Raw genomic sequence first — 27,041 nt, 5'->3', positions numbered from 1 at the left:
TATTCTTTAAAAACTTTTATTGGCTTGCATGGCTGGCTTCTTACAGAAAATAGGGCCACTTGAAAACTAGTCATTTCTGTTCTGGAATTACTAGAAAGCCTATTCTTGAGCGGTTGACTTGTAATGCTTCAATGTGCGAGCAGAAGGATCAGTAGCCTTAATCCATCTTGGCATCCAATAATGGGGAAGCCAGTCACTTTGCCCCGGGTAGTGCTTTTCAAAGATCTGGCGATAGTAATAGCCTTCTTTAGTTTTAGGTGGATTGAAAGGAAATTTCTCAGCTGCTTTTTCCAACAGAAGGTCATCAACCTACAGACACAAGGGAAATCCAAGTTAAACTGCAGTTGCTTTATAAATTTTTTATCAGATCATTAGCTTCAAGTGGAAGTAGTGCCAACTCATTTCAGGGGATAAGGTCTAACATTACATTCCACATTTTATTAAAGTTGTCTGTTACAGCAACAGATTAAAAAGCTTCCTAAGAGGTGAGTTTCTATCACAAGATATCTGTGCATGGCTGCCCCTGAAATAATTGTAGTCCTGTCTCTCCATTTGCTGAATATTTGTTTGTGTGTGTGGTGTGTCTTTTGCTTATATAGTCCATGCTTATTCATGTTAATACCAGGTTCTTTTTCCCCAATTAACTTACACAAGTCTCTCTTCATTTTTTCCTGTCATATTATCAATATTTAGACTTCTATCCCACATCAAGAAAAGCTATTGTGAATTAACTGGAACTGTTTTGAGCAAGTTCCAGTTATGCAGTTTTCTACCAGGTGATAGGTTTCTTGTTCTGATTGTATATTAACCTCAGTTCCCATCCAGTTCTGGTCCCATTCAGCCTGCAAGTTCTCGGTGGCAATAATTTGGGAGCCGAGATACAATTCACTTGTAATCTCCCCACTCCAACAGGGGCAAGGAGCCAGCTGGCCTACAGAGCAGAGTTGACCAGAAGTGTAACAGAGCAGCTGGGTGCCCCTAGCAGTGGCAACACACAGGGACAGTGGCTGCTACCATGGCTGTGAGGCTGCTGTGGCAGCTGTTATTTCCCCCTGTCAAAGTTGGTGCCTGGGGCTTCTCTAGTCACGCCACCTTAATTAGACTACTGGAATTGACAGTAGAGGGTACACAGCTTCAGGTGATCTCCAAGGGCTTTCCATTAGTTGGGCTCTACCATAAAATAAAGTTGTCCTCCCCATCCTGCAGAACCTCTTGTTGAACAGAACAGTGATATAACTAGAGCTTCTCCAGAGATAATACTGCCAGAACTATTTTTCCTGGTAAGTACTGAGGGAGCAAGCTGCCCCAACACCCTCAAAGGTGATTTGGATTGAATTCTCTATTGTATGACCTGATGAATGAGTAGCTCATCTGTGCACTGACAGAATAAAGTGCCCATTGCATCTCCCTACTAGTAATTACCTCCATTTTGTATTTTTTGCATTGCTGAGGCAATTATTCTTGATGCAAAACCATCATAATTGCAATTATACTGTCTGACACTGTAACAAGAGGTTTGAGTTCTGAAGAGTCTGGCTATGTTATAGAGGTGGATATCAAATATCAACACTGAACAGATTCATCAGCTGGGAGCCAAGGTAAAGCAAGTATGAATTGTTTATGTAAACTATAGCACCTGTGCCACATTCAACTCAGAAGCATGCCCTGTAACATATATACCTATATAAATTCGCATGTATACTTGCAATACAGCTTCCTTCACTTACTTTAATAATATTAAGATTCTTACATAGCCATTTTCATAAGCTTTTATCATCTCTTTCCTTCTAATATATTACCATGCCAATCTCTATTTAAAATGTATTTGGGTAGTTTTTACAGCCTGAAGCATGATGATTGATTTTTAAAATCAATCTTGCTCCTGCAATATACTAAAGCAAACATTAATTTAAAAATTTCAGCACTAAAATTAAAGATATATTTTCTAAACTGAACAAACTGCAGCTTGTTGGCTGAAGCAGTCAATATATTTGCAATACGTTTCACAGTTAGAGTGCAAGGGTACGCTACTGTACCTGCTGATCAATATAGTCCTGGAGAATTGAAAACCATGACTTCTTGACAGAGGTTAAACCATCACTGAAGGCTTCTTTGGGTCTCCAGAGTATCTCTTTAGGAAGCAAGTTGGAATCCTGAAAGGACTCTCTCAAAAGATATTTTTCAATTCCATTCTGTTGACAAAAAGCATATCAATGCCTTGAAAAGCAGGGTTTAAAGCATGATCCACTCCACAGGCCAGTGAGTAAGGACCAGATTTTTTAAATGGATCTTTCCTTTTTGAAGTCCATTTGAAAAAGGCCACTGGCTACCGATCCAGCAAAACACCATCTCATATGCTCAGCTTTAAACATGTGAACAGACTAATAAAGATGATAGGACTACTTAAGTTTAACATAGGGATGGACACTTATTTGGGCCTCCAGGCCACATAGGGAGGTTTGGGGAGCTGTCGCAGGCCAGGTCAATACCCACCCCCTGGTGCAACAGCTCACCAAATCTCCCTACGAGGGATGGGCCATGGGCAGGTGGGGAGCAGGCATGGGCACCAGGGCTGCCCTGCAGATCCTCCCTACTGCCCCACCAGGCATAAGGGCCAAGAGGCAGTCCTGGTGGTGGCAGGGAGGAGATGCAAGGCAGCCCCAGAGCAGCCCCCAGATCCTGCTTTTTCCCCACTGCTACTGCCCATGGGTCCCAGGTGGTCTCCAAAGGGCCAGGGATAGGGCCACTGGCACCAGCCAGAAGGAGCCACCGCCACCGGGACTGCCAGGAAATGGGAGTCCAGACATGGAGCTGCCCCATCCTGCTATGGTTCTACATGCTTCAATACTTTGCTGGATCAGAACCTTAATTTCCAAGCTGATTTTCTATTGTTTTGTATACCTTTGGGATTCTCAGTTCTGCTGGCAGGGATAGGTAATAAAAAGTAAACCGGTGATCCAGAAATGGGACTCTCAATTCAAGACTGAAAAAAAAATTAAGAACAATGAATTATATTAGAAAATATAATACAACAAACTAGTCTGTCAACAACAAGACATGCTGTCTTATAAGTTCCATAACTGGAAAATCCACAACTCTCCAGCTACATTTACTGTGCATGACAGGAGTTAAATGCTTTATTTCTAAATATTTTGTCTATGTCCATAACATTATTTTCACTTAATTCAACAATAAAGACAACTGGGTTCCTTACATACACAGTATCCCTCAATTAAAGAAAATCCAAAACTATGTTATTATATATGGTGCCATCTGCTGGAAAACTTGTTATATCACACAGATCCCTGAAATTTCCACTGCAGATCCCATATCCTCAAATCAATGTCTGTTCATCCATATAAATAAAAAAAAAAATCCAAATATCCAAAAAAATCTATGTAGAAACAGTTAGGTGTCCACGGGGGAAAAAATGAAAATTTCTAAGATAGTATGTAATCTAGAACGTTATGCCTAAAAGTACAAGTGGGTGTGGCTTTCAAACATATCAAGAATTAAAGACAGATATTTGAAGCCATCCTGCAGTACTTTTATTCAAAATTCTATGGGAATTCCACATGAAGAATAACTGAGACCTTTCTGCTTCTAGATGACATGTCTGAGAGAATATTGATACCATTTCTGATAATTAATATTTAAGGCAACAAATGAGTCAATGGGAACTTTGCTTTGAGTTACAAGACTCAATACCAGCCACTTGTCCACTTTCTGAGAGACATGTTAGTTTAAAGTGACTAACAACATTAACCTAGGTGGGTTAGGCTGACTGGAGCACCACTGAAGTCAAGTGAAAATATAAAACAGTAAAATATGGTGCATTCCAATTTTATAATGTTTAGTACCCAAGCAAAAAAAAAAAGTCATAGTTCTGTATACGTCCCCTGCCACTATGCAGTACTGTGTCAAGTGCAGAGACTGAATTTCCCCTCCTGCACACTGACTGAGATAAGACATCAGTTTCAGACAAAATTATTTTCATTTAATGAGAACTTTATTTTCCATAGCTGATACAGTCAAAGGTGCGGTGCCTCCCCTCCTCCATCACCCATCCTCTCCCTATTGTCTGTTATTCCTATGTCACATCACACCTAAATGTAAATAGTTCAAGATGGCACCTTGACTTTCCAAATATTTTATACAGCAATATCCTTTGGCATATCAAAAAGGAATAGGTGACGACAGCTCTCCCTTAACTGTGTGAATTAAAACAACCGTACGTATGAAAACAATTTCATCCAGAAAAAAATGCAATGCAAATACTAGTTCTACTGTATCCTTACTGTGTTAAAATGGGAAACTAAAGCAAAGGATATCAAGTGACTTGTCCAAAGTTACCCAGGCACAAAGCAGAGCTAAGGGAAGGCAGATCTTTTTTTGACCCAAGTCCTCTGCTTGAGCCACATACCTGTCCTTTACATCCCACTGACTGAGCTGCTGCTTACTCTCCTAATTTTTATTCAGCTGTCTGTATCCATTCCTTTTGTATGTTAATACACCAGATAATAGAGAGAATGGCATTAAGTCTCAAAATAGAATAGTTTAGTATTAATTTCATAAGCAGCAACTTAACAAAATCACTCCCCCATATTTGGTAACCACTGTACCAATTTTTTTAAATCCCATCTCTCTATGTAATATGCTTTTCTCTGGCAGTTTCAATATATTCTTCTTGTCCATGCAAGAGATCCAAAAAAATATACAAACATTTACACAATCCACCTTTATCTAAATACTCTCATTAGTTTTTAAAATGTGGTATATTATCCCTGAGATCATATACTCCTGAAATACTTGATTTGCTAATATAATTTCACATAAAAAAAATTAAAACTGAGAGAAAGGCTTTCCTGGATAAATCATCCAGACAGCAGCTTTTGAGTGCAGTTTTAATAGGACCAATTACACACAATACCCTAAATGTTATTATCCAAATTCCTTCAGGATAAAAGTCCAATTTAATCTTTGTACATAAGCTCATTCGACTCTCCAGGCTTCAGCACAGTCATCAGTATTTATTCCTACCCGAGGTGATTGATCTTTTGTCTAAACTTCATCTTGAGCAAAAAAGCTGACTGCTGTTCAGAAGCAGCACCTCATCTGGCTGAAGCATCAGTGCTTTTTCATTGGTTAAATACTGGGTCCTCCTCTCATATCAGTAGCAAATTTCTCATTCACATCAATGAAACTAGAATTCATCCCTTAAAATACACTGATTTATAAACGTAAGAATATGGAGAGTAGTATTTAACCCTGTGTGCAAAGAAACAATCCAATGATTGGGTCTTTGCTTCTTTAAAATATAGTCTTGCTTGGGTTCTTGAATCCCACCTGGAACCAAGGCATTCAGGTACCTGAGCTATGCCTTACCCATGAGCTGCAGTAGTTCTGTCTGCACGAAGAACATCAAACAGGTAGAGCTCTCTCAGAAGCCTCTCGCTCTCTTCCGCAGATTCTTCAGGAGAGGGAGCCTGTAAAGAGTATTGTATGCATATGCCATAAAAAAAAAAAAAGTACTGGCAATTCAAATGCTTCCTGTTATTTAGGCTAGAGATTAGGAGGAACTTCACAGGCATTTATAGACCTGCTGTGAGAGGAGGAGAGAGGATGCACTTTAATTAAAGCACCCACAGCACCATATGTATCAGCGTCCCCGTGCTGAAAAATGGTGGCGGGGGTGCTTTAACTAAAGCTCGTCATACAAACTTAAGTTCAAGCACTTCTGCTGTCATTTTTCAGCCCAGCGATGCTGATACACGTGACATTTTATTCTGCGGGAGTGTGGTAATTACCACGCTCCAGTAGACTCGATTAATTGAGTCTGCTCCAACGCGCTGTAATTACAGCACATTGAAGCAGCCTCCCCTACAAGTGTATAGGCGCCTTATGACTATGAGAATGGTCAGGCATTTGAACAGGCTACCTAGAGAAGTCGTGACATTTCCATGTTTGGAAACTTTCAAAAGCAGGTTAGACAGACACTTGGGTGGGATGGTTTAGTCAGGGATGATCCTGCCTTGAGCTAGGAACTGAACTAGATGATTTTGTGAGGTCTCTTGCAGCCCTACTTTTATACATATGGTCCTAAGTGGATTTCCAGTGATCACAGTACATTGATCTGCACAGATTTAAAGCACAAGCCAGATCAGTTTTAAAAAATTCTAAATAAATGAGTATAGTAGCCTGTTTGTTAGGACTCTTTTTCTGCTACCTTCCTCACTCAGACATACAAACAAATACACACACAAAACTTATATGTTCATATACCAATGCCTTTTCAGACCCCACACCTAGACTTTGAGCTTTTGTATATTTCCCAAGAGCTACATCATGTTCTATTGAGAATACACTAAAGACTGCCACACAACACCATCCTAGGAAACTGTGTAAGGCATAAGTAATCCTGGAACAGGAAAACAGGAGTATAAAATGACCAGTCTTCAAACACATTATTAAATTCTTGGAGCATGTAAATGGGGATGCTGAATTTAAAATTTTACATAAAAATTGCACGTCTGTTACTACTACAATTTTCACCATAAATCAAGATGAGCTCAATGACAGATGCTATCTAAAAAGTATAAAAGGATCAGGTCAAATTCACAATAAGTGTAAACCTACATAGTTTCTTAGCTTCACACTTCAATCCCAGAATAAATATCAAGAACTGAGAGTAGTGCTGGACGGGTTGTACTCAACCTGGCGAGATGTGAGCAGTGGGGTCCCCCAGGGCTCAGTCCTCGGGCCCGCATTGTTTAACATCTTCATCAGCAACTTGGACGAGGGGGTAGAAAGCACGCTGTCCAAGTTTGCTGATGACACTAAGATGTGGGGCGAGGTGGACACACTTGAAGGGAGAGAGAGGCTGCAACTAGATTTAGACAGACTAAAAAGTGGGCAGATGAGCATAGGATGGGGTTTAACGCAGACAAATGCAGGGTGCTGCACCTTGGGAGAAGGAACCCACAGCATACATACAGGCTGGGGAGTTCCCTTCTTGAAAGCACAGAGGCAGAAGGGGATCTTGGAGTCATTACTGACTCCAAGATGAACATGAGCTGCCAATGCCAGACCGCAACCAGCAAGGCCAGCCATACATTGTCATGCATCCAAAGGTGCGTCTCAAGCCAGTCCAGAGAGGTGATACTCCCCCTCTATGCGACTTTGGTCAGGCCGCAGTTGGAGTACTGTGTCCAGTACTGGGCGCCGCACTTCAAGAGGGATGTGGCCAGCCTGGAGAGGGTTCAGAGGAGGGCCACCTGCTTGGTGAGGGCAGCAGGACAGGCCCTACAAGGAGAGACTGAGGGACCTGAACCTGTTCAGCCACAGCAAAAGGAGGATGAGAGGGGACCTGGTGGCTGCCTACAAACTCATCAGGGGAGATCAACAGCAAATAGGTAGAGTCCTTTTCTCCCCAGCACCACCTGGGGTGACAAGGACCAATGGTAATAAGCTGATGGAAAATAGATTTAGGTTAGCGATCAGAAGGCAGTATTTTACAGTTAGGGTGGCCAAAATCTGGAACCAACTTCCCAGGGAAGTGGTCCTCGCCCCTACCTTGGGCAAATTCAAGAGGAGGTTGGATGATCACTTGTCTCGTGAACCCAGCATTCATTCCTGCCTGTGGCAGGGGGTCAGGCTAGATGATCTGTTCAGGTCCCTCCTGACCCTAGCTACTATGAAACTGAACAGTGAGATGCCTGAATCTCTCTCAGAAATAGTCTCTGCATCATCAGGACAGTAGGCAGAGCACCCTACTGTTGCTATAGGAGAAGGGAGAAATTTGTCTCATATCCCCTGCTGGAGCAAGCTGTCATAGCCTCAATGTCAGTGGAGCTGTGACATTTTATATCTGCTGAGGTTCTGCCCTTCAGTCTCCATCTGGCACTTTAACCAACCTAAATTTTTCTTTAAAGTATGGGGTTTTTTTCCTATTCACATTAAAAATATTGCCAAAAAAAAAGGTAACTGATGATCTCTAAAAAAGAAAATTGAGGTAAAGGCAATACCTAGATTCTAGACAGGATATGCGATATCCTCTTAAAACTTACATATTTCAGTTTTGTTGAATTAGTCAAATACAGAACTACGCAAGAAGCAGTATTTGCAAGATAAAAGTTTTAGAAACTACTTCAAGCATTCATTTTAAAAATTATTCACTTACAAATGAAAAGTACCAACAACAGAAAAACATTAGGTACTATTTCTGATGCACGCACAAACAAAACTATTTTTTTACATGTGTGAAAAAATACTGTAATTTACCTTATGGAAGTAGATATATCCTTGTGCCAGTTCATCTGAGCCTTCTCCTGAGAAAAGGACAACACTGTCTGTTTTCTTGCGTATGTATTTTGAAACTAGATACATACCTGAAAACAAAATAATGAAGTCATTATAATCAAGTTATAACTACACAAAATGTTTCAATTGCTTCTATAATTGTAAATAGACAATATTTAATATGCTAAATCAAAATGTTTCTTTTCATATTAATTTATGGTAAGAAAAAGCTAAAATACACAAAAAGGGCATTTCTTTCTGGTTTTCACTGTCAGAATAATATTACTAACTGCATACCTTTATACCTATTTATGATACAAAGCCATTTGTTTGTTTGTGTACACTCCTGCAACCAGCCTTAAAGCACAAATAGTTGGAGTGAAATATGTGATCTCAATCTGAGAAAGTACTTGAGCATATATATAAATCCTATGGATTTAACAGAATTTAAACACATACACACAATTAAGCTTAAGCCCTGTTGTGAATAGAAGTGATTTTCTCAATACAGGCTTACAGTTGTAGGAAATATAAGAATGATAACAGGCTTACGAGTTAAGATTAATCCACAGAAGTAATAAATATGTAAACTTCACTTTTTGAACTAAAATGATACAAATCTTACTGTTTTTCAAACTTCCTTAATATATGATTTTTAATAAATTTATTTCACCCCATAAACTGCATCTGACTGAAGGGGTGGTGGCAACATACTTGTGGCACGGTAGCTCGAATAAAATACTACAGTGTTGCAACCTCCAGAGTAAGGCAAGTCTAGGGCTCCTTAAAACTGCTTTGTGGGTACTCCTTGATTGGAGAAAGGGGCATCACCCTGACAGAAAATGCGCGCTTGTGGAGGCGTTAGGCAGTCAGCAGCAGCTCTAATTTGTTGTTCACTGGTAGAAGCTACAGCCATTGAGGCACTGAACATCTGGACTTGGCCTGGCCTTTCGACTCTGTCTTGATGGACGAAAGAGAAGATGGTAGGACTAGGGTAGCCTCCACTTCCATACTCTTGCCTAAGTGTACATGCTGAAGGTTTTGGTGTGATGGTCATATAGACCTCTTGTGCATACATCATGATTCAGAGGATTGACAGTTGCCAAGAACTTGCCCACTTTTCTGAAGTTATTTTACATAATTTGGCTTTGTAACAAAAAGTGTATTATTTTTTAGACATTTATTTTACTGGGTTCCACTTCACTGGCATATTAAATAATACCCATGTGCAAACAAAAGTATCTAGAAAAGAAATTTTAAAAACAGGTCAAACTCTGAATACCATATTTTCTTGCATACCACATGCCCCAAAATATGACAGACACCGTTTTTTGGAAGCATAATGTAGGGGGAAAAAAAGATTTTTTCCCACATCCATGTCCAAACATGTGACACTCAGGAAGTGTGGCATCCCAGAAGATATCTGGGTGAAGCAGCAGGAACTTCCTGGTATGGCAGGACCCTTGGAAGGGGAGTAGCAAGACTGCTACTTCTTTACTGTAGATTGTTCTTTATGTAAGTTACGATAAATAATTAAAGTGTTGTTTCTACACAACAAGCCTCATCAAGATAATATAGCTCCCTCAACCTCAGCCAGCAAAAAATTGCTACTTCAGCACAAGCTACAGTGCTCAAACAATAGCTACGGCTGTGAGAAGGTTACCAACAGACCCCACCTCTGCTGCCTGCTGAAGCAGAAAGAAGTGTCAGCCATTGGAGCATAGCATCCCCCTGCTTCTATTCCAACAAATGAAAACTAGCTTCCCTGCTTAAGGTAAATTAAAACTAGCCTCCCCACAATTTTGAAGGGCTGATTTTGGGAGGAAAGCTGTGTAATATGCAAGTAAATATGGTATTGCTTATTGTAAAATGTCAACCATCCAGGAAAATTTCCTTTTGTTTTGTAGTCCTTGGTGACTTTCCTTGGAGGTATGTACAATAGTTAAAACAAGTTGTTACACTCAAAACAGGAGTCCTGGATAAAATTCTGTTGTTTGTGTTATACAGGAGTTCAGGCTAGATCAGTGTTCCTCAAATCTCTTCAGGTTCACAACCCTTCACAGTAAAAATGTTCACAACTACCTCACTTTTACAGTTAATGTAAGAGTAAATACATACCAAATTAATAGCAATAAACCTATGTAAAACTTGTTTCTGCATGTATTTCTAACAGTTAACAAAGAATGCCTGGCATTAGAATTTATGGGGGTGCAGAGAGAGGAGCGGTACAGTTGTCTTTAATTAGGCTGTAATAAAATTTTCAATTCCTCCCCACCATTGTTAGAGGCCAAGAACCACAAGCTGAGTAACAGTAGAGTAGGAAACCTAATGTGGACTCAAAATCTATTAATATATTTCTTCCATTTAAGGACCTCAAAGCCTCAGAAACATAACCATACATCTCTTTATAGATAAAGTGAAGTACAAAGAAATTGAATAACTTGCCCATTGTCTAATACTGAAGCAGCAGTAGAATTGGAAATAAAACTGGTTTCTCTGACCATTAAATGGTCTATGAGGATAACGTGCGCACATAAAGCTATCAATACTTAATAATAATAATATTATTACAAATCTTACCTACTGAAGCTCTTACTGTTGTAATGTCATAGGTTTCCAAGGAAAAAATAACCTCTTGTAATGCCTGAATGCCTTCTTCAGAATTAAATATTACTTCATGATGTTCACTGCCAATATGAGCTGCTACCTGTTTACAATGACAGTTTACAAAAATGGAATGATTTCAACTGAAAACACTTTACAAATATATACGGCACATCATAAATGCCCAGTCTCTTTTTCAACAAACTCTTACCATGATGACTTAGGTGAAACTGGGACAACACTATGCTATCTACTGGAACTTATAGTAGGAAATTTGATAAGCAAAACAAAAGTTCTCACTATACTAAATTCCAATGCTGACACTTCCCAAAGTGCAATGGGACTTGTAATGGACATAAGTAGTCAAGGTATTTGATTTTAAGTGCTGAACAGTCCAAAAGACAGCATGATTCCCTCAAAAGGTATCTACACTTAAGTCTGAGGCCCTTAGATTCAACCAATTAATTGCTAATTAAATTGGAGGTAACTAATACATTTGCAAGAGCAAAATTAGATACCCCATACACATTTCTTCCAGGATGTAGATGTTAGTCATTTATCCTAAGACTTGGCCACAGATGTAGGCAGAGTTGCTGCACCTTTGACACATGGGCTACGGGCAGAAATTACAAATACACTGGTAAATGTGATTGAAAGTGGTTTATGTGCACTGAACTTCTGTTGTGTTACAGATTTGGACCGGTTTTCAAAATGGCTGAAACTAGTTTAGGATAAACCTGGATAGATGTAATATCAGACTGAACTGATTTAGATTAAATTGGTTTATTGAACTTCTGTCCCAGATCCCCTCCAGGTCCAAATTTAACTCAGTCCCACAGCATCCCAGTCCCAAACTGCCACATCGCAGGGTGGGTAGACTAGCCCCAGCTAAGCAAGGAGGTGTGCTCTAATGCAGTGTTTCTCAAACCATGGGTCGTAACCCAAAAGGGGGTCACAAGAATATTTCAAAGGGTCAGGAGCAAGTGTCAGAAAAATGCACAAAAGCACGGGTTTCCCCTTGCAAGCTGGCAGCATTCCAGCCTGCAAGGGGTTGCTTGTGCTATGGCCAGCACGCAGCCAGCAGGGTGATAGGAGCAGCCCCAGCAACCAGATGATGGTAAGTGTATGGAAAGTGGGGGTTGGAGGGCCGGGGCTTGAGAACTGTTGGGGTGGAGGAGGTGGTGTGTGCAGGTGTGTATGTGTGTGCGCGCGTGTGGAGGGGATGGGAGTGGGGGAGAGGGGCAGGTGCCTGCTCACACCACACCGATGGAAGGTGGCTGGGTGTCCGGGCACCAAGGCTGTGACTGGGGGGCGGGCGGAAAGCATTATGGGTCAGACACTGGCAGGGCCAGGGTGGTGTGGGTTGGGACAAGCCATTGATCTTTGCAAATAGGTCCCAGTACAAAAAAGGTTGAGAACCACTGCTCTAGTATACCCTGGCTTGACCTGGGCTGTTGCAGGCATGTGGCTGCATTTCCAGAAACAAAAAAGTGAATATCTGTTCACTTGCTTATCATTGTAATCTACACAGCTTAGACTCAACTGCAAAGATTGAACTGATTCAGCCTTGGGCTTTTTAACTGTTTGAACTTAGCCATGGTCTTTTTGGTGATGATGCATTAGTAGCCTTGGTCACAGAAAGGTCTTTCAAATAAAGCCAAAGCTCTTGATGCTGCAAGATTTAACTAAGAAGCAAAGCCAAAGCTGTGTAAACTTAATATTACATCAAACTTGGGATCCATCCAAGAGAGAGAACTATTGAGAGAATCATTGGCAATGTGTAGGAGGTGCACCTGAGTGCACGTGCACCCCCTGAGATTGGCCGTGCACCCCCGAGAGAAGTGCCAGTGGCACTTCCAGGTTTGCCGCCAGGCAACCCAACCACAGGCTTCTGCAGCGGGGGGGGGGGGCTCGCAGCTGGCCTACCACAGCAGGCACATGCAGGTCAGTAAGATTTCTTCTTGGGGAGGGAGATCAAGACCCCCACAGTGCAGAAGGGAGCAGGCGAGGGGCAGGGGCAAATCATTCAGCCCCACCCCTGTCCGCTGCACTGTAGGGATTGTCCCATGACCCAGCCCGGACGGACCCCCATTCACAGTGCAATTGGAGCCCAGCGGCTCCCGCCACTGCGCACACAGTAGGGTAGCCGGGGGAGGGGCGGCACGTTCCCCCAACTGCTTGGCTCCCCAGTGCTGCATCCTTGTACGAACCACTGGGCTCCGATTGCACCACGACCTGGCCTGGTCAGGGCCCCATTCACAGTGAATGGAGCCCCAGCCGGGCCAGGTTGTGGAACAAGCGGAGCCCAGTGGTGCCTGCAGAGTCATAGTGCCAGAGAGTCAAGGCCCCAGTCTTTGCACAGGGCAAGGGCAGGCTGCAGTTGTGAGGTAAGCCGGGTTCTGCCTGCTCCATGCCTTGCAGTCTTTGAAAGTGGCGCAGCACAGCGCCATGTGCCTCACTGCCCGACCTGCCCAGCTGCGGGGCACACATGGCACCGTGCCCTCTTTCAAAGGCTGTAGTGAGGCACAGAACCATGGAGCAGGCAGAGCTCGCCTTGCAGGTGCAGCCTGCCCTTGCCCTGTGCAAACACTGGGGGGGCATGTGTCCTCAGCACTGCGACTGCAAGAGCCACTGGAGACGGCTTAGGCAGGGCGGGGCGGGGGTCCCGGAGGCTCCATTTTCTCCAGCCTGGCAGCACAGCCAAGGCTGGCCCCACTCCAGCTCTGGGCCCCTCCAGGCAGTGCAGGCTGGGACTGGACTGGGGCCAGTGCAGGGAGGCAGCCAGAGCCAGTGCAGGGCTGGGGGGCAGTGGACACTGGCACCAGGCAATGACCCCTTACATGGGAAAAGGGGCAGCCGCACAGGTGCAGTGGACCCTGGCCCTAAGCCCGATCCTTCCCCAGTGCCAGTTCCAGCCTCTTTACCTTCCGCCTCCATGGCCTTTTCCCCTCCCTCCACAGACTTTCGCATGAGGAAGAGCACAAACACATGTGCACATGCTCAGGCCTCCCCCCCCGTCAGCCCAATCAGCTCCTGGGGGACCTCCCCCCAGTATTAGGAGCTACCAGTAGGCCATGAAGAGAATTTTTTTTGTTTTAGCTTCCATAATGCAAATGCAAAAGCAGTGATCATACTAAAATATAGAGTTACATTGATCATGCTACAGTGTAAACTGAAAAAAAAAAAAAAATTATTCACCATACCTTTCTGGCAGCCAGTAAATCAGGACTGTCTTCCATACCAATTGCAAAGGTTTGTAAGGGGTATGTGATGTTTGATTCTTTCATCAGCTTCAGGAGCATTGCAGCAACCAAGCTGGAATCTAACCCTCCTACCAACAAAATAATTTATTTTATTATTGTTTTAAGGCACTGATATCTGTACAACAAAAAAATGATTTAAGGCAGCCTTATTACTTAAAGGCTGTATTAACTTAAAATATATGATATATTCATGAGTGTGAAATACAGCCTTAAAAGATAAAGTTGACGTTGTACAATTTCAGTGGAACATTTGTAGTAGAAATTATTAATGCAACGTGATGTCCAGCAAGCTTGACAGAAATTCTTCTTTAATATACATAAAGGGAAGGTAGAACAGTGATTTTTAAAAGATTTTAAAATATTCTCCATGTCCAACCTTTTAAGATTGGACTGACCCTCCATGTCATTTCCATTATGAAAGTGATTTCTTCATCCACTTGATGCTTATGATTCCATATACCTCCTTGGAGGTTTTTAAGACCTAGCTGGGCAAAGCCTTGGCTGGGATGATATAGATGGAGACAGTCCTGCTTTGAGCAGGGGGTTGAACTAGATAATCCCTTCCAACTCTAATTTTCTATGATATACCTCTGATAAATTTATTTTTTGTTTACAGGTTGTGAGAATAATTAATTGCTCAGTTTGCTGGCTGAACTAGCCCACCCTCCTAGAAATTAGTTCTGGATCAACCAAGGCTCTTAGTTTGACAGCAAATGAAGACTTTGACTCCATTTTCAGTGTTTTCCCCATTAAATTATAAAATGTTTTAAATTACATTTATATAAATTTGGTACTGAAACCTCATTTCAAATTTTAAAAAAGTAAATGTTATAATAACATCACCAGATATTTTGACTTTCCTAAAGGTTTCTTTCTTTTTTGCCCCAAATATTTTATGCAGACAACACAAAACTATTTTTTTCCATTTTTTGGCAAAAACATTTTGTCTGAAATATTTCACCTATTTCTGCACCCCACCCCCTAGGGCTTCAGCTATTCGCTCTGCATAACAGCTGCTATTTCATTCAAACATGCATCTCACTGGGTACATGGTAAGTGCATCTGATTAAGCCATGGATGCCTATCTGCACAGCCTACTACAACTCTGATTGTCAGTAATTTTACAAATAAAAAAAATGAAATGTCAGACCCAAGGCTAAAACAAAGTGGGACAAACACTGGGACAAAGTGCAATCATTCAAATGTTCATTTCCGTTGTCAGGACAAGAAGTACTAACAGTTTACAGTACAACATAGTACAGTGCATCTGTATCGTTATCCCAGGATTGCATCACTGAATCAATGGCAGAAAGGAAGCAATGCATTTAGCTACTCACTACATCCTGACCAGAAGAGAGCGATGTGTGTGTTTGTGCCAATCCTGGGACAAATGCAAACATAGGTTGTCCAAGGAGAAAAGCAACATCTGTTCCTAGCTTTGCTCTCACATGGAGCTTGACATTCCTTCATTTTTAAGAGTATGTTGGGGAAATGGATTGAATAGAACGTTATGACTGCATTTCTTCTTGATGAAAAATGGTCATTCAGTCAAAAAGACCGCAGCTCAACAACTTAGTGAGGCTCTATAAAGATGACAATTTTCAAAAAAAATACTTCAGATTTCTGATGAACATTGTAACAGAAAAGGTAAATTAGCATTCCTATAATTGTAGATAGAACACTGACAAACCATAGTAAATAAACACTTTTTAGGTGGCAAAAATAAGTATAAGGGCTGAAAGTCCTGCTATTTACCTGACAGAAGAGAACCAATTCTTCTGTGAGACATCAGACGTTTCCTAACAGCATTTTCAAACAGAATCCGAATGTTGCTTTTTACAGTTTCAAGCTCAAAACCTGTTGAAAAAGGTAAAACAGGAAAACATCCAATAAGATGTTTTGTTATGACTTTACTGACAGTTCTAACTTGGTTGAATCCAAGTCATTTGTTATCAAATGGATTTCAGGCAAGGATGTACAAGTCCCAATATATTCAGAAGCAGCTGGTACAAAGACAGCCCAAGATATGAAGTCCTTCCCTTACAGAAAGCTTTTCTACTTTCTTCCAAGTAATACTAATTATACCAAACAATCCAAGTAACATATTTACCAAAATGATTAAATAATGGGGTATTCTGATTACATTTTAAATGTGTTTATGTACATTTATTTTTGCTTTGCTATGTTACCTGAAGGCAAATTTTCCACTGTATCATAGGCAGCATGCAGAGGTTCATCTTTACAACTGTGAAATTTTACCACTTCCACTGACGCAATTTTACCAGATGGTTTTAAATCCAACACTTCGTAGTGTCCCGGAAGAAACGGCTCCACTTTAGGACAAGACGACATCGAGTGCTTTAAGTTCATAAGACCTACAGATAAGAAAACAAAGTAAGGAAATGTCAAGAGTTTCTATGCAAGTAGCAATGCCTCTAACAGCAATATGCTTAGAATCAGGCATGAAATATTCCTTTCCAGATTATAAATTAGTTGTATAACAAACATTCCAAATGTGATCCTTTGCTAGCTGGCACAAAGATAGGGAGATACCATAATGTTTGAGGACTCCTCTGTTGCAGGAATTCTATGAACTATAGATGGGGCTGTTAAAGCAGAAGCAGTGTGTGGTAAATACAAGCAGTATAGACACCACAGGGCCAAACTTTAAGCTCCTGGACTCTGAAGAGGAATCCAGAACTCTGACTAATGTGCATATGCTATCTATACAGCAAATGGAGATTGGTAGGAACCTCAGACTGAGCTTCCAAGGGGTCTGTATACTTGGTGGGGACCCACTTAAAGGTAGTTGATAAAAACACTTAGGGAAGTGGTGTGCTTGAAATCCCTCTCATTTGAGGGACTTAAGTGCTTTACTCGGGGATACACAGAGGCCTCCTGAAGGTAGGCACTTGAAGTTTTCTTTTACAAAACCAGGTGGCAGCATCCTTGTTTTATAAAATATACTCGTGCCTAGAGAACTTATCCAGGAAGTTTGGAACAGAAGTTCAACTCCCCTCCTCATCTCAAGATGGTCTAAGCCCATGTCTCATCTCCCAGGAGCAATGTCAGACTCCTGTGCAGCACATAGTAAAATTTGACTAGCACTCATTTTTAATTGATGATTATGACTACTTATGAGAGCCTGAAAGGCACAATTTACATATTAAAAGTAACAAAAGATTTATAATATCGCCAAGTGGCCAAAGTCATTGCTTTAGTATATTAAAATAAATTAGCTATATTAATTTAGAACTTTCATATTTAATAAATGATAGACTCTCACCCTGCTCATGGCGTTTCTAGTGCAGGCTGCAGATCAGCCTTGCAGTAAATTGTCAATGGCCATATTTTATTTGCCTCCTAGCTGCCACTTCTGAAGAAATTAAAGGAAGCATTTTGAAAAACCTGAAATGTAATATAGCATCAGATAATCATCTGGATGCAGTTTGATCAATTCCAAAATAAATGTATCTCAGCTTTGTCAGAAGTGAATTGTAACATCACTCCTGTAATCCTTTAGTATTGCAGTAATCCCTACAGTATTTTTAACTCACAAAGCAAAGTTGCAGAACTGAGTCTAATGAGATCCAAACCATAAAAACAGTGAACTTAATGTGGATGCCAATAACCAACAGCAGCATAAACGAGTAGAAAAGAGAATGACTTGTATGTTATTCAGATGAACTCCTTCCCTACTTCAATTTAGTAGTGTTCAACTAAGTTAATGTCTATGGTCCCCAAATTTGATTTTTCTACAAAAAGAAGTGGTGGAAAAATCATTCAGGATATCAAACTTCCAAAAAAGAGTCTCCAGCCATAAAAAATGGATGCCCCTCTGAATGAAAATCAGAATTCAATGAGAATCTCCACGACCAAATTCTGACCTCACACAGACACAAATCTACTGCAACTTTGACTCCCGAGTCCCAATTAACAGTTAAATATAGACTTCAAATTTATTTCTGATTTCAGAAACAATCATACTTGACGTCAAACCAACAAAAAGCAGATAAATGGTTTTAGGCATTATAAAAGACAACTTAGCCAATTTTTAAGTCCACGTATTCTTTAGATGTGCAAATTAAGTTCCATTTATAAGAGCAGCCAATTTTTACATTTTAGGCTGACTGATTAGATACCATTATTAATTGCCTTGCTACTCACTTAAGTGTGCCTCTCCTAAGGATTATCAAGAGAAAGCAGCTTTCCTCCCAGACCTTGTAACAGCAAAGCCTACATTTTACAGATTTTACCTTTTGCTTCCGAGCAAACACCCAAAAATCCATCTTCAGTCAGCACTTTAAACAATGGCCTCACTCCGTAAGTATCTCTTCCCAGAAACACTTTTCTGTTTGCAGTATCCAGCAGAATGAATGCAAAGACACCATCTAGCATGGACGCTGTTTCCTCTATTCCTCCTCTGCTATATAGATGAAGAATCACCTCGCCATCCACTAAAGTTTGAAATTCAAATCCAAACTGTTTTTTCAACTAAGGAAAATTATTAGAAAGAAAAGATTAACATTCACTGACTGCATTCATTTTTTACTTTAAACAAAAACAGACACACATTTATCTGCTTGTAGTTAACAAGAGAATATACTATATTCTTGCACAAAATACGCCCCAAATTATAATACACATCTTGTTTTTGAATGTCAGAATGAAGAATTATTTTTTTCCAAGTTATGGCTGCAAAAGGCAGGGACAGAGCCTAATCTTCAGCTGACTCACCCTCCTTTTCTTCTTCAACAAAAGCTGAAACCCTAAATGATCACAAGTGGTCTGCATGGGTAGAGCTATGATTTTGAAAAGAGCTAAAGTTTCCAAGACTGTGAAATAGGAGGAGAAAGACCAGGAGCAACTAACACATAGCAAAATTACCCTAAAAAGGTGAGTTTGGTAAGTGGAACATCATGGTTATGAAAAGGGAGAGACAATTGTTAACACCTGGGGAGAACAATAAGCCATTAAGTCAATTGACTCCCTCAGCTGCCTGAATAGTAGTATCATAGCTGCTACAGTGTGAAGCAGGAATCTAAGCAGGGTACTTCTATTGTAGTCAGAAAAATCAACTTCCCCGCTTAATACATGCACCCCAATTTGGGGGGAGCTAATTTTGGGGGAAAATGTGTGTTGTATGCAAGAAGATATATGAAGTACCCAGTGGAGAAGAGTTTGAAAGCTGTTTGACATTTTTATATGCAAAAGCCCTTTTATTTCAGCTGTGCTTAGAGTTCTTTCCCCAACTACCCACAGGTTCCCTGTGCAACCTTAAAGAAGTGGCTTTCAAGGATGTTTTCAAAAGTGCTTTTAAATTGTGTACATTTATTTCAATTTCTGGATGTAAAAGTGTAAACATATGGCTCTGATTTTCAGAAGTGCTGAGCATTCTCAGCTCCCAAATTGAAAAAGAAGATGTTCAGTACTTCTGAAAGTCTGGTTTTCACTCTTGAGATACTGAGGGCCACCTTTGGTATCTCCAGCTTAAGCATCACAATCCCTAAATATCAGGTGCTCATTCCCTGTTGGGCGATTAAGGAGGCTGAATGGGGAGCCAAGGCTTACTATGCAGACAAAGGGGATCTAAGCATCTCTGAAGGGCAATTCACAAAAACCTACATGCTGAGCAGGGAACCTCTTACACCTATTCAATAGGAAATACTGAGCACAGGGGTGTGTTTGAATTCTCACCCCTGTCTGGAGCTTAGGCACCTGACTCAGGGCTGCATATTGGACTCTAAACAGACAGAGGTACATATTGCTTCAATGCCCTTCCTGAGTTTAGGTGCCTATGCAGACCCTCACTATTTTTAAGATGTGGCTTATGGCAGGGATTCTGCTACCTACCATACTTCATAGAATAGCCCAGCGATTACAGCACTCCATGGGAGTGACCCCAGCGAGGTGACTCTCCAGTCTCCTGTCACACATCTATAGGCTGCTATATGGGAGCACCTACCACACTTCCTGCTGAAGTTGGGCCACCAAGAATACAAGACTCTTGGGGTTCAGAAAGAAAGCAAGGAGTCTGACTTTAGCCTAGTGATTAGGGCACTCAACTGGGGGAGGGAAATGTGGGTTCAGATCCCCATTTTTAATAGGCTAAGCACCTATTATTATATATTTCCCATTAATGGTAACGCAAATTTTGCCAGTCTGGGTCCATGTTCAGAGTCTGATTTTTGAATGCTATTGAGAATGACCTTGACATACTGCAGAACTCAGCAATCTCTCAGATTTGCTGTTACTGTGTCTTTAATACTTGCTTTGTTCTGCAGTGTGATAGAATTGCAGGGAGTTGTAAATGCTATTGAGAATAACAGTGTTAAAATTCACCCCATGTACACACACACAACAGATGTTGCTTACATATACACAAACATCCAATGATCTCAGCAGGAGTTTGAATGTGTAAGCATTACAGAATAAGTCACTTTTTTTAGCAGTACTTAGACATATTATTTATTATTAGGGGTCTACTCAACTAAGGAGGTGGCTAGCCAGTTTCGCCCACATATTGTAGGGTCAACCGCCCTTTTCACAGGCTTATCATGAGGTGGCCCCACCCCCTGCTGGTGATTGGAGAGGTCTGTCTGTCATATGGCTTTGCCCCCTGTCCTTGATTGGTGGAAAGGGGCAGGGCAGCATGACAGGCAACCCTCTTAGCTAATCAGTGGCAAGGGCCAGGGGGAGCACCCATCTTGCCTGCTTACCCTTGTTTCATCAGCCTGCTCCCCAACAGCAGGCTACACTCCCACCAGGCAGCCAGCATTTTGTTAGTAAGGTTTGTTTTTTTTCTGAGGATTTTGGGGACATCGCCCAATTTTATGATGTGCAAAATCGCGATTTGAATAGGCCCCTATTCATTGTACATTTCACATTGAGCATCCTGGATGGACTGAATACAGTCCCCAGGTCAGGAAGATACTATATTGGGATTGGAAGTGTCAGATCTTTGAAAGCATTTAGGAACTTAACAGCGTTAGTAGTTTTTCAAAGGTGCCTCCACAGGTGAGATATATAGGGTGAGTCTACATAGCTTTGGTGGCACTCTTGGGAAAGACTGCTCCTGACAACACCTGGCCCACCCACTCCTGCCTGCACATGCCAAACCCAGGAATGAAGCGGAGAAGCTGCTCTGGAGATATCCTTTTCCAGTCACTCTCAAGCATACTGCAGCATGGAAAACAGGTGAGAAGGGCATGCTCAAAAGCATCCCATCCAAACAGTGCCATGGAACTGGGGTACACATACTCAAACTCCATTGAGATCAAAGGCACTTGTTTAGATATCTTCAAAAAATTCCAATAGGCATCTTCACAAAACTAAATACATTTGAAATCCCATCCCATTGAGATCATCTGTGCAATGTTCATTTACTTTGAAACTGGAGACATGTCCCATCTCAGCCAATATGCTAATATAAAATAGAAAACATAGATACAACACCATACAACAGAACCCACCGCAAATAAGATACCACATATTAGATGATGCTCACTTTTTAAATACAATTTTATACTTTTTTTCCAGCTCATGATGCTTTATTATAAAGCATTGACAACGTACTCACCCTGGGAAGCTTGAAATGAGAATAGAGTTCCTTAGCAATTATTTTCCCTCTTGCTATTTATCCACAGTCATGTTTCAGTGTGAAATTTTTATGGACTACTGTACAGATTTTAACCCAGCTCATGCATACGCAATAATTGATATAGTTCATTTATTTCAAAAGATGAATTATTTGGTTATTTTTCTGACATTATAGCTCACCATGTTCTAGACAAGTTCTGAATACTCACTGCCACTCAGGTACTGTACTATGGATCAAATTATTTTTTCTACCTCTCTGAAATTGTAGATTTCTCCATTGTAACATAGCCATAAATATGGAAACTTCTTCACTCGAATAGGCTGCATTCCATATAGCTGATCAACAATTGCAAGTCGGTGGAAACCAAAACAACAGTTGGTGAAGCCATTAACATTTTCAAAGCGAAATGCATCAGGACCTCTGTGGGCTATTTTCATGGCACTCAGACACTGGACAGAAAGGCATTCATCACTTCCAAAAAGGGCCCAAATGCCACACATCGTGTAATCTGACAAGGGATGTATCTCAGCTACCAAAAATGGAGACCCTGTTAACAGACATATGATCAAACAATACATTCTTATTAGACAAGTTACGTAGCAGATACATTTACATTTCTTAAACACAGATAATCAAACACTGCCTTACAAAAAAAAAACAAAAAACCAACATTCTAGTAGACCAATGATTCATGACCTGGGTGCTGTAGTACCCTGGGGTACCCTGTGATCCTTTCAGGAATGCCACAGTGCCATGCAATGTTATCACTGTTAGATGGGGAATACACAAGTCAAAAGATAAATGCTATATATCTCTGACTGAGTCTACAAAGTGAACATCTATCCTGCCTTCACCAGATAAACCCAGAGATTTCAAATAGGAAGCATTTTAACCTGTTTTGGTCTTTCTGAGTTCTTTGCAACAAAGAAATTGCTCTATTATTTTTTGGTAGTCAAAAATCAAGTGAAAACTTAGAGCTGACATTTTCTAAGCAGTGCCTTGACTCTAGTGAGGGGTCTCTTGAGTCCACAAAGGTTGGCTCTACTGACATAGGGCTGATTAAAAATAAACAGTCTAGTCCACCTGGAAGAAGGATAACTTTAGTATCCTTTGAGAGTCCAAAAAATTGGGTTTAAGTTCCATTTTAGATACTGTAAATGTTGGTTGCTTACACAAGTACACTTAGATTCCAAAGTACAGGATGACAGGATGATCTGATACAGCAGTTAAAACCTGTCAATCCCATATGTCACATTTAGGTTGACAGTTCAACCAAAACTATTTAGAGCTAAGAGTCATGGATGTTCTGCTGTGGTTTATCCCAGAAGAAATATGCCCTATAGAACTGCTGAGTGTATTACAATTACAGATTATGTGTAAGCAAATTTTGCAACAGATTGAGGTGACCAAAAAAAGCTATTGACAACTTCAAGAATACAGAACAGCTTTTTACACAGGTTAAGGGGTGGATCCAGGATTTTCAGAAGTTCAAGGCAGCAGCAACAGCAACCCTCACTGCAGGGGTGGCTGCACCCCCTGCTCCCAGCCTCTTCCACCCCTACCAGTATGGACATTTTTAAGTTCCTAAAGCAGATGAAAATCCCCCTCCCTTCCCCTTCCTGATCAGACGTGGGAAAGAGGCTCTGGCCGTGCCCCAGAGGTGCCCTGGTGACAGTGGGGTCACCCTCCTGACCCTCTGTCCATGTCTCTGGACTGAATTCCGCTGGGCAACGTCCACCGATTCCTTGGACTCACGGCAGTGCACTCTGCTTAGTATCCCCCCCCCCGGAGGACTTGTTATTAACGTGTCCCTCATTCCTGTCTCTATTTTTGCATTAGCTGTCCCAAGAATTCTGCTGCTGCACACTTCATAGCCCCTCTAGAAACAAAGGAGACTAACAGTTTCTGTGTGGGCTCATGCCCACATCTGTATGCGTATCAAATAGGCCTCTCAGAGGCAGCCCCTTTCATCCTCCCCTAACTCCTGCTGCTTCTTTCTTTGCTGCTGCTGCTGCTTTCTCTACTGCTGAGGGGCAAGGAAGCTCCAGAGCCATCAGGGACAAGTTGGGGCTGGGCTCAAGTTGGGGGTGGGACAGTAGCCACAGGGTGGCTGGAAAACAGTTCCCCCCACTCTGCTCAGTCACCGCATGAGAAAGATGAACCCTCTGTCCATTCCCACGCTGTCACTGTCGGCATCCCCAGCTGTGCCTAGCCCCCATGCAGGCAGGAACAGATCTGGTGCTTCCCCAGGCAGTGAGGAAAGGCAGGGGGGGAAGGGGTGGGGAGAAGGCATATGTCGCAGAACACTTAGGTGCCCTGCTCCTAAGAAGGGAGAAAACTGCTAGGGAAAGAGCCCTAGCAGTGAGTAATGAGTCCAGCTGTTGGTTGCCGGGGCAACCAGAGGAGGTCCGCTGACCAGAAGGGGCAGGGCCTGGCTCCCATATAAAGCCCAGGGGCAAGGCCAGAGGTAGTTCCCTACCAGCAGGCAAGAGGGAAGGAGCTCTCTGTCTTGGGAGAGAGGAGAAGCCTGAGGCAGGAGCAGCATGTAACTGCTGTGAGATGAAGAATCCCCGGTAGGCTTGAACGTTGTTATGGCCAGGCAGCTTCTGTTTAAGTTATAGCTGAAGGGCTTGCGTTTGTGTTGCAGTTTGTCACTGGTGGTTTGGGTGAAGCTATCAGGGGATGAGGGAGGCCTCATAGGGGACTCACAGTGGTGTGGAGACCCCAGTGCCAGTGAGGGTGCAGCATTTGGGGTGCACAGACCCCAACCCCAAAGAAGGGGGCAGCATTGTGGAGAAGCCCCAGAGAAGGGGACAGCATTACTGAGGAACCCTGGAGAGGGGGCACTGCTGAGAAGCCCCAGTGCAGGCACGGTGAGCCCTGGAGAGAGGGCAGCATTACTAAGGTGGCCCCGGAGAGAGGGCATGGAGAGAGACAGGGCTGCAGAGAACACAAGTGCCAGAGGGGGCGTGGAGACAGAGAGAGGGAGAGAGAGACAGAACAATGTCCGTTACACCTGCGAGGCTTGGGGCGTGGTACATGCGTGGTAGGAGCCACGCACAGCTGGGGTGTACGGAACACCCAAGACAGGAGAACCGTGGCCAAGAAGACAGAAGGCAGCCTCCCTATAGAAATATATAAAATCAAAGTCATGGCAGGAAAATTGGAGGGTGTGAGTCGGCACCTTGGCATGGTAAAGGAGGTGGCAAGGGACAGCACGGTGACCCTGACCACCCTCCTGTTACAGAATACCTCTGGGCAAGAAGGGGATGGGAGAGAGTGTTTTCACCTGCTTTAGGGACTTTCAAATGTCCCTATAGGCTCCCACAGTGCAGTTACAAAAAAACCAGGATGTGCTGGTCACTTTCCATGACACTTTAAACTGAACAGTTTATACCTTTCTAAACTGGCTTGGGCATCTGGACACTTGTGAACAGAACACACATTTGCCCTCTGGGGTCAGGGTGCAAATCTAAAACCAGGTTCTGCCATTTTTAGTCCAGTCTGTGCGCTCCAAAATTCTGTTGTTACAGGTATAAACCAGTTTACTGTGCTGAGCTTCTGTTCTGTTATGGGTACAGACCAGTTTCCCATCAATTATAGTAGTAAGTGTAATGTCTACACCTGGCCTTGTGGTTTAAACTACATTTAAACCCGTCCAAGACTTATGTTCTTGGACTTATGTTCTATGCTTTGTTCTGCCCCTCATGTTCTTAGCAGACTGCACAGTCATGGGCCACATCAAGAGTATTCACAAGGGACTGAGCCTCTGTACACAGGAGATTAGTCTAGACCTAGAGTATGGCTCGATCTACATTAATCAACCCTGGCTGAAAAAGCAGAGTCCTCCAGCGAACAAGTGCTATATGATGGCAACTTTTTGGCTGTCATCTCACTGCCCACATGCATACTCTAATCCTGCAATAAATAAAACAAAACTCATTCCACATATTTTCAGAGAGAAGCCGCTTCATGTTTAACAAAAGTGAAGAGCTTGCATGGCAGCCCTTGTTACAGAGCACTGGACATGCTGTAAATTCATCCCTTTGCTTACCTCATGGAAATGTGAGGTAGCTCATTCCACTTATTTTGTTCGGGCATGCCCATATCCTTAATGAGCAAGAGTTTTAATTCAACTGGATTCTAATACCCTCCCCTCCCCCACTTACTTTGTGCATGACAGCAACCCCTGCTGCGGGATTCATTGCTGGGCTCTCGGCTATTTCCAGGCTGATGGGGGAGAGGGGAGGAAAGGTGGGGGGAGGCTATCTTCCTACCTCAGGAACAAAAGTATTTTTGCAAAAACCGAATGCAGTGGCTGGGCCAGTGCCCAGGCCGGGCAGGACCTGAAACCACCCTCCACCTGCTGCTCTCTCCGTCCTGGGGGGGAGCAGGTCCCCAGGTGCTAGCGGAGGCAGGACAAACCCTCCCCAGCGCCTGCCCGCCCCCCTCCGGGCAGAGGTTGCTCAAGGCACCCACAAGCGTTCAGGGGGCCGTGGTGCCTGCTCCCCGTGCCCTTCCGGCTCCCTCCTTGTTAACCTGGGATCCACTCTGTCCTCCTCCCATTTGTCCTAAGAAATCAGCTGCTGCATCCTCAGCAGTCCCCTTGGTGGTAGGCGGCCCGCGCCCCCGGGCGCCGCCGCGCTCCTTGCAGCCAGCGAGCACGAGCGGCCTCCCGCCGCCGCCGGCTGATGCAACGCGGCAGAGCGCCGGATCCCTGGTGCGTGCTGGGGGGAGCACATGGCCGGGCTGCCGGCCCCCCGCTCCGCCCAGGCGCTGGGGCCATGCGGGCTGGGGCGGCAGCCGGAGCCGCAGCGCTGCGCCCGCGGGGTCCCCCAGCACCTTCCCTACCTCCGCGTGAGCCGGAGCGATCCGCTGCTGGTCCCGACCGGGAAGTGACCGGCTCCTCCTCCCGGCGCTGCTGAAACACGGGGCTGGATTTCATCAGGCGGCGCGCCGCGCCCCGCCCCGCCCCGCCCCGCCCGAGGAAGCTGGCTCTCGCTCCCAGCGCCTGGGTCGGTTCTCAAAGCTGATCTGTGCACACGTCCAGGTTGTTAGTAATGAATTAGACAGGCCGCAGGGTTAGTGTCATCAGCAGTGTGCGTTTACTAGTAACCATGTCAGATAATACGATGATCTAGCTGGGGCTGGTCCTGCTTTGAGCACGGGGCTGGACTAGATGTGACCTCTTGAGGTCCCTCCCAACCCTCATTTTCTACGATGCGCATCATGCATCAAATACTTGATCCTGAATAAGGGGCTGGGCTTATGGGGCA

General features: G+C 43.0%; 1 protein-coding gene across 2 annotated transcripts; it reads right to left on the bottom strand.

Annotated features, from left to right (window-relative positions):
- ASNS (asparagine synthetase (glutamine-hydrolyzing)) lies at positions 1 to 26,721 on the bottom strand. Of its 2 annotated transcripts, none has more exons than XM_019498084.2 (12): positions 26,617 to 26,721; positions 22,017 to 22,312; positions 18,422 to 18,659; positions 16,355 to 16,540; positions 15,921 to 16,022; positions 14,106 to 14,233; positions 10,879 to 11,005; positions 8,281 to 8,387; positions 5,386 to 5,486; positions 2,902 to 2,983; positions 2,037 to 2,192; positions 1 to 309 (listed from the first exon to the last, which is right to left on the bottom strand). In XM_019498084.2, the coding sequence occupies exons 1-12, from the start codon at positions 26,708 to 26,710 to the stop codon at positions 100 to 102; spliced, it is 1,827 nt and encodes a 608-aa protein (XP_019353629.1). In that variant the 5' UTR covers positions 26,711 to 26,721; the 3' UTR covers positions 1 to 99. The 2 variants fall into 2 exon arrangements, with proteins under 2 accessions (XP_019353629.1, XP_059584959.1); XM_059728976.1 differs by lacking the exon at positions 26,617 to 26,721 and adding an exon at positions 26,305 to 26,395.
- Between the last annotated feature and the right edge of the window lie 320 nt (positions 26,722 to 27,041).

Source organism: Alligator mississippiensis, chromosome 5 (genome assembly GCF_030867095.1).
Source record: "Alligator mississippiensis isolate rAllMis1 chromosome 5, rAllMis1, whole genome shotgun sequence".
Classification (NCBI taxonomy): domain Eukaryota; kingdom Metazoa; phylum Chordata; order Crocodylia; family Alligatoridae; genus Alligator; species Alligator mississippiensis.
Note: the sequence above shows the minus strand (reverse complement) of the source record. Positions and strands in the feature narration are given on the sequence as shown.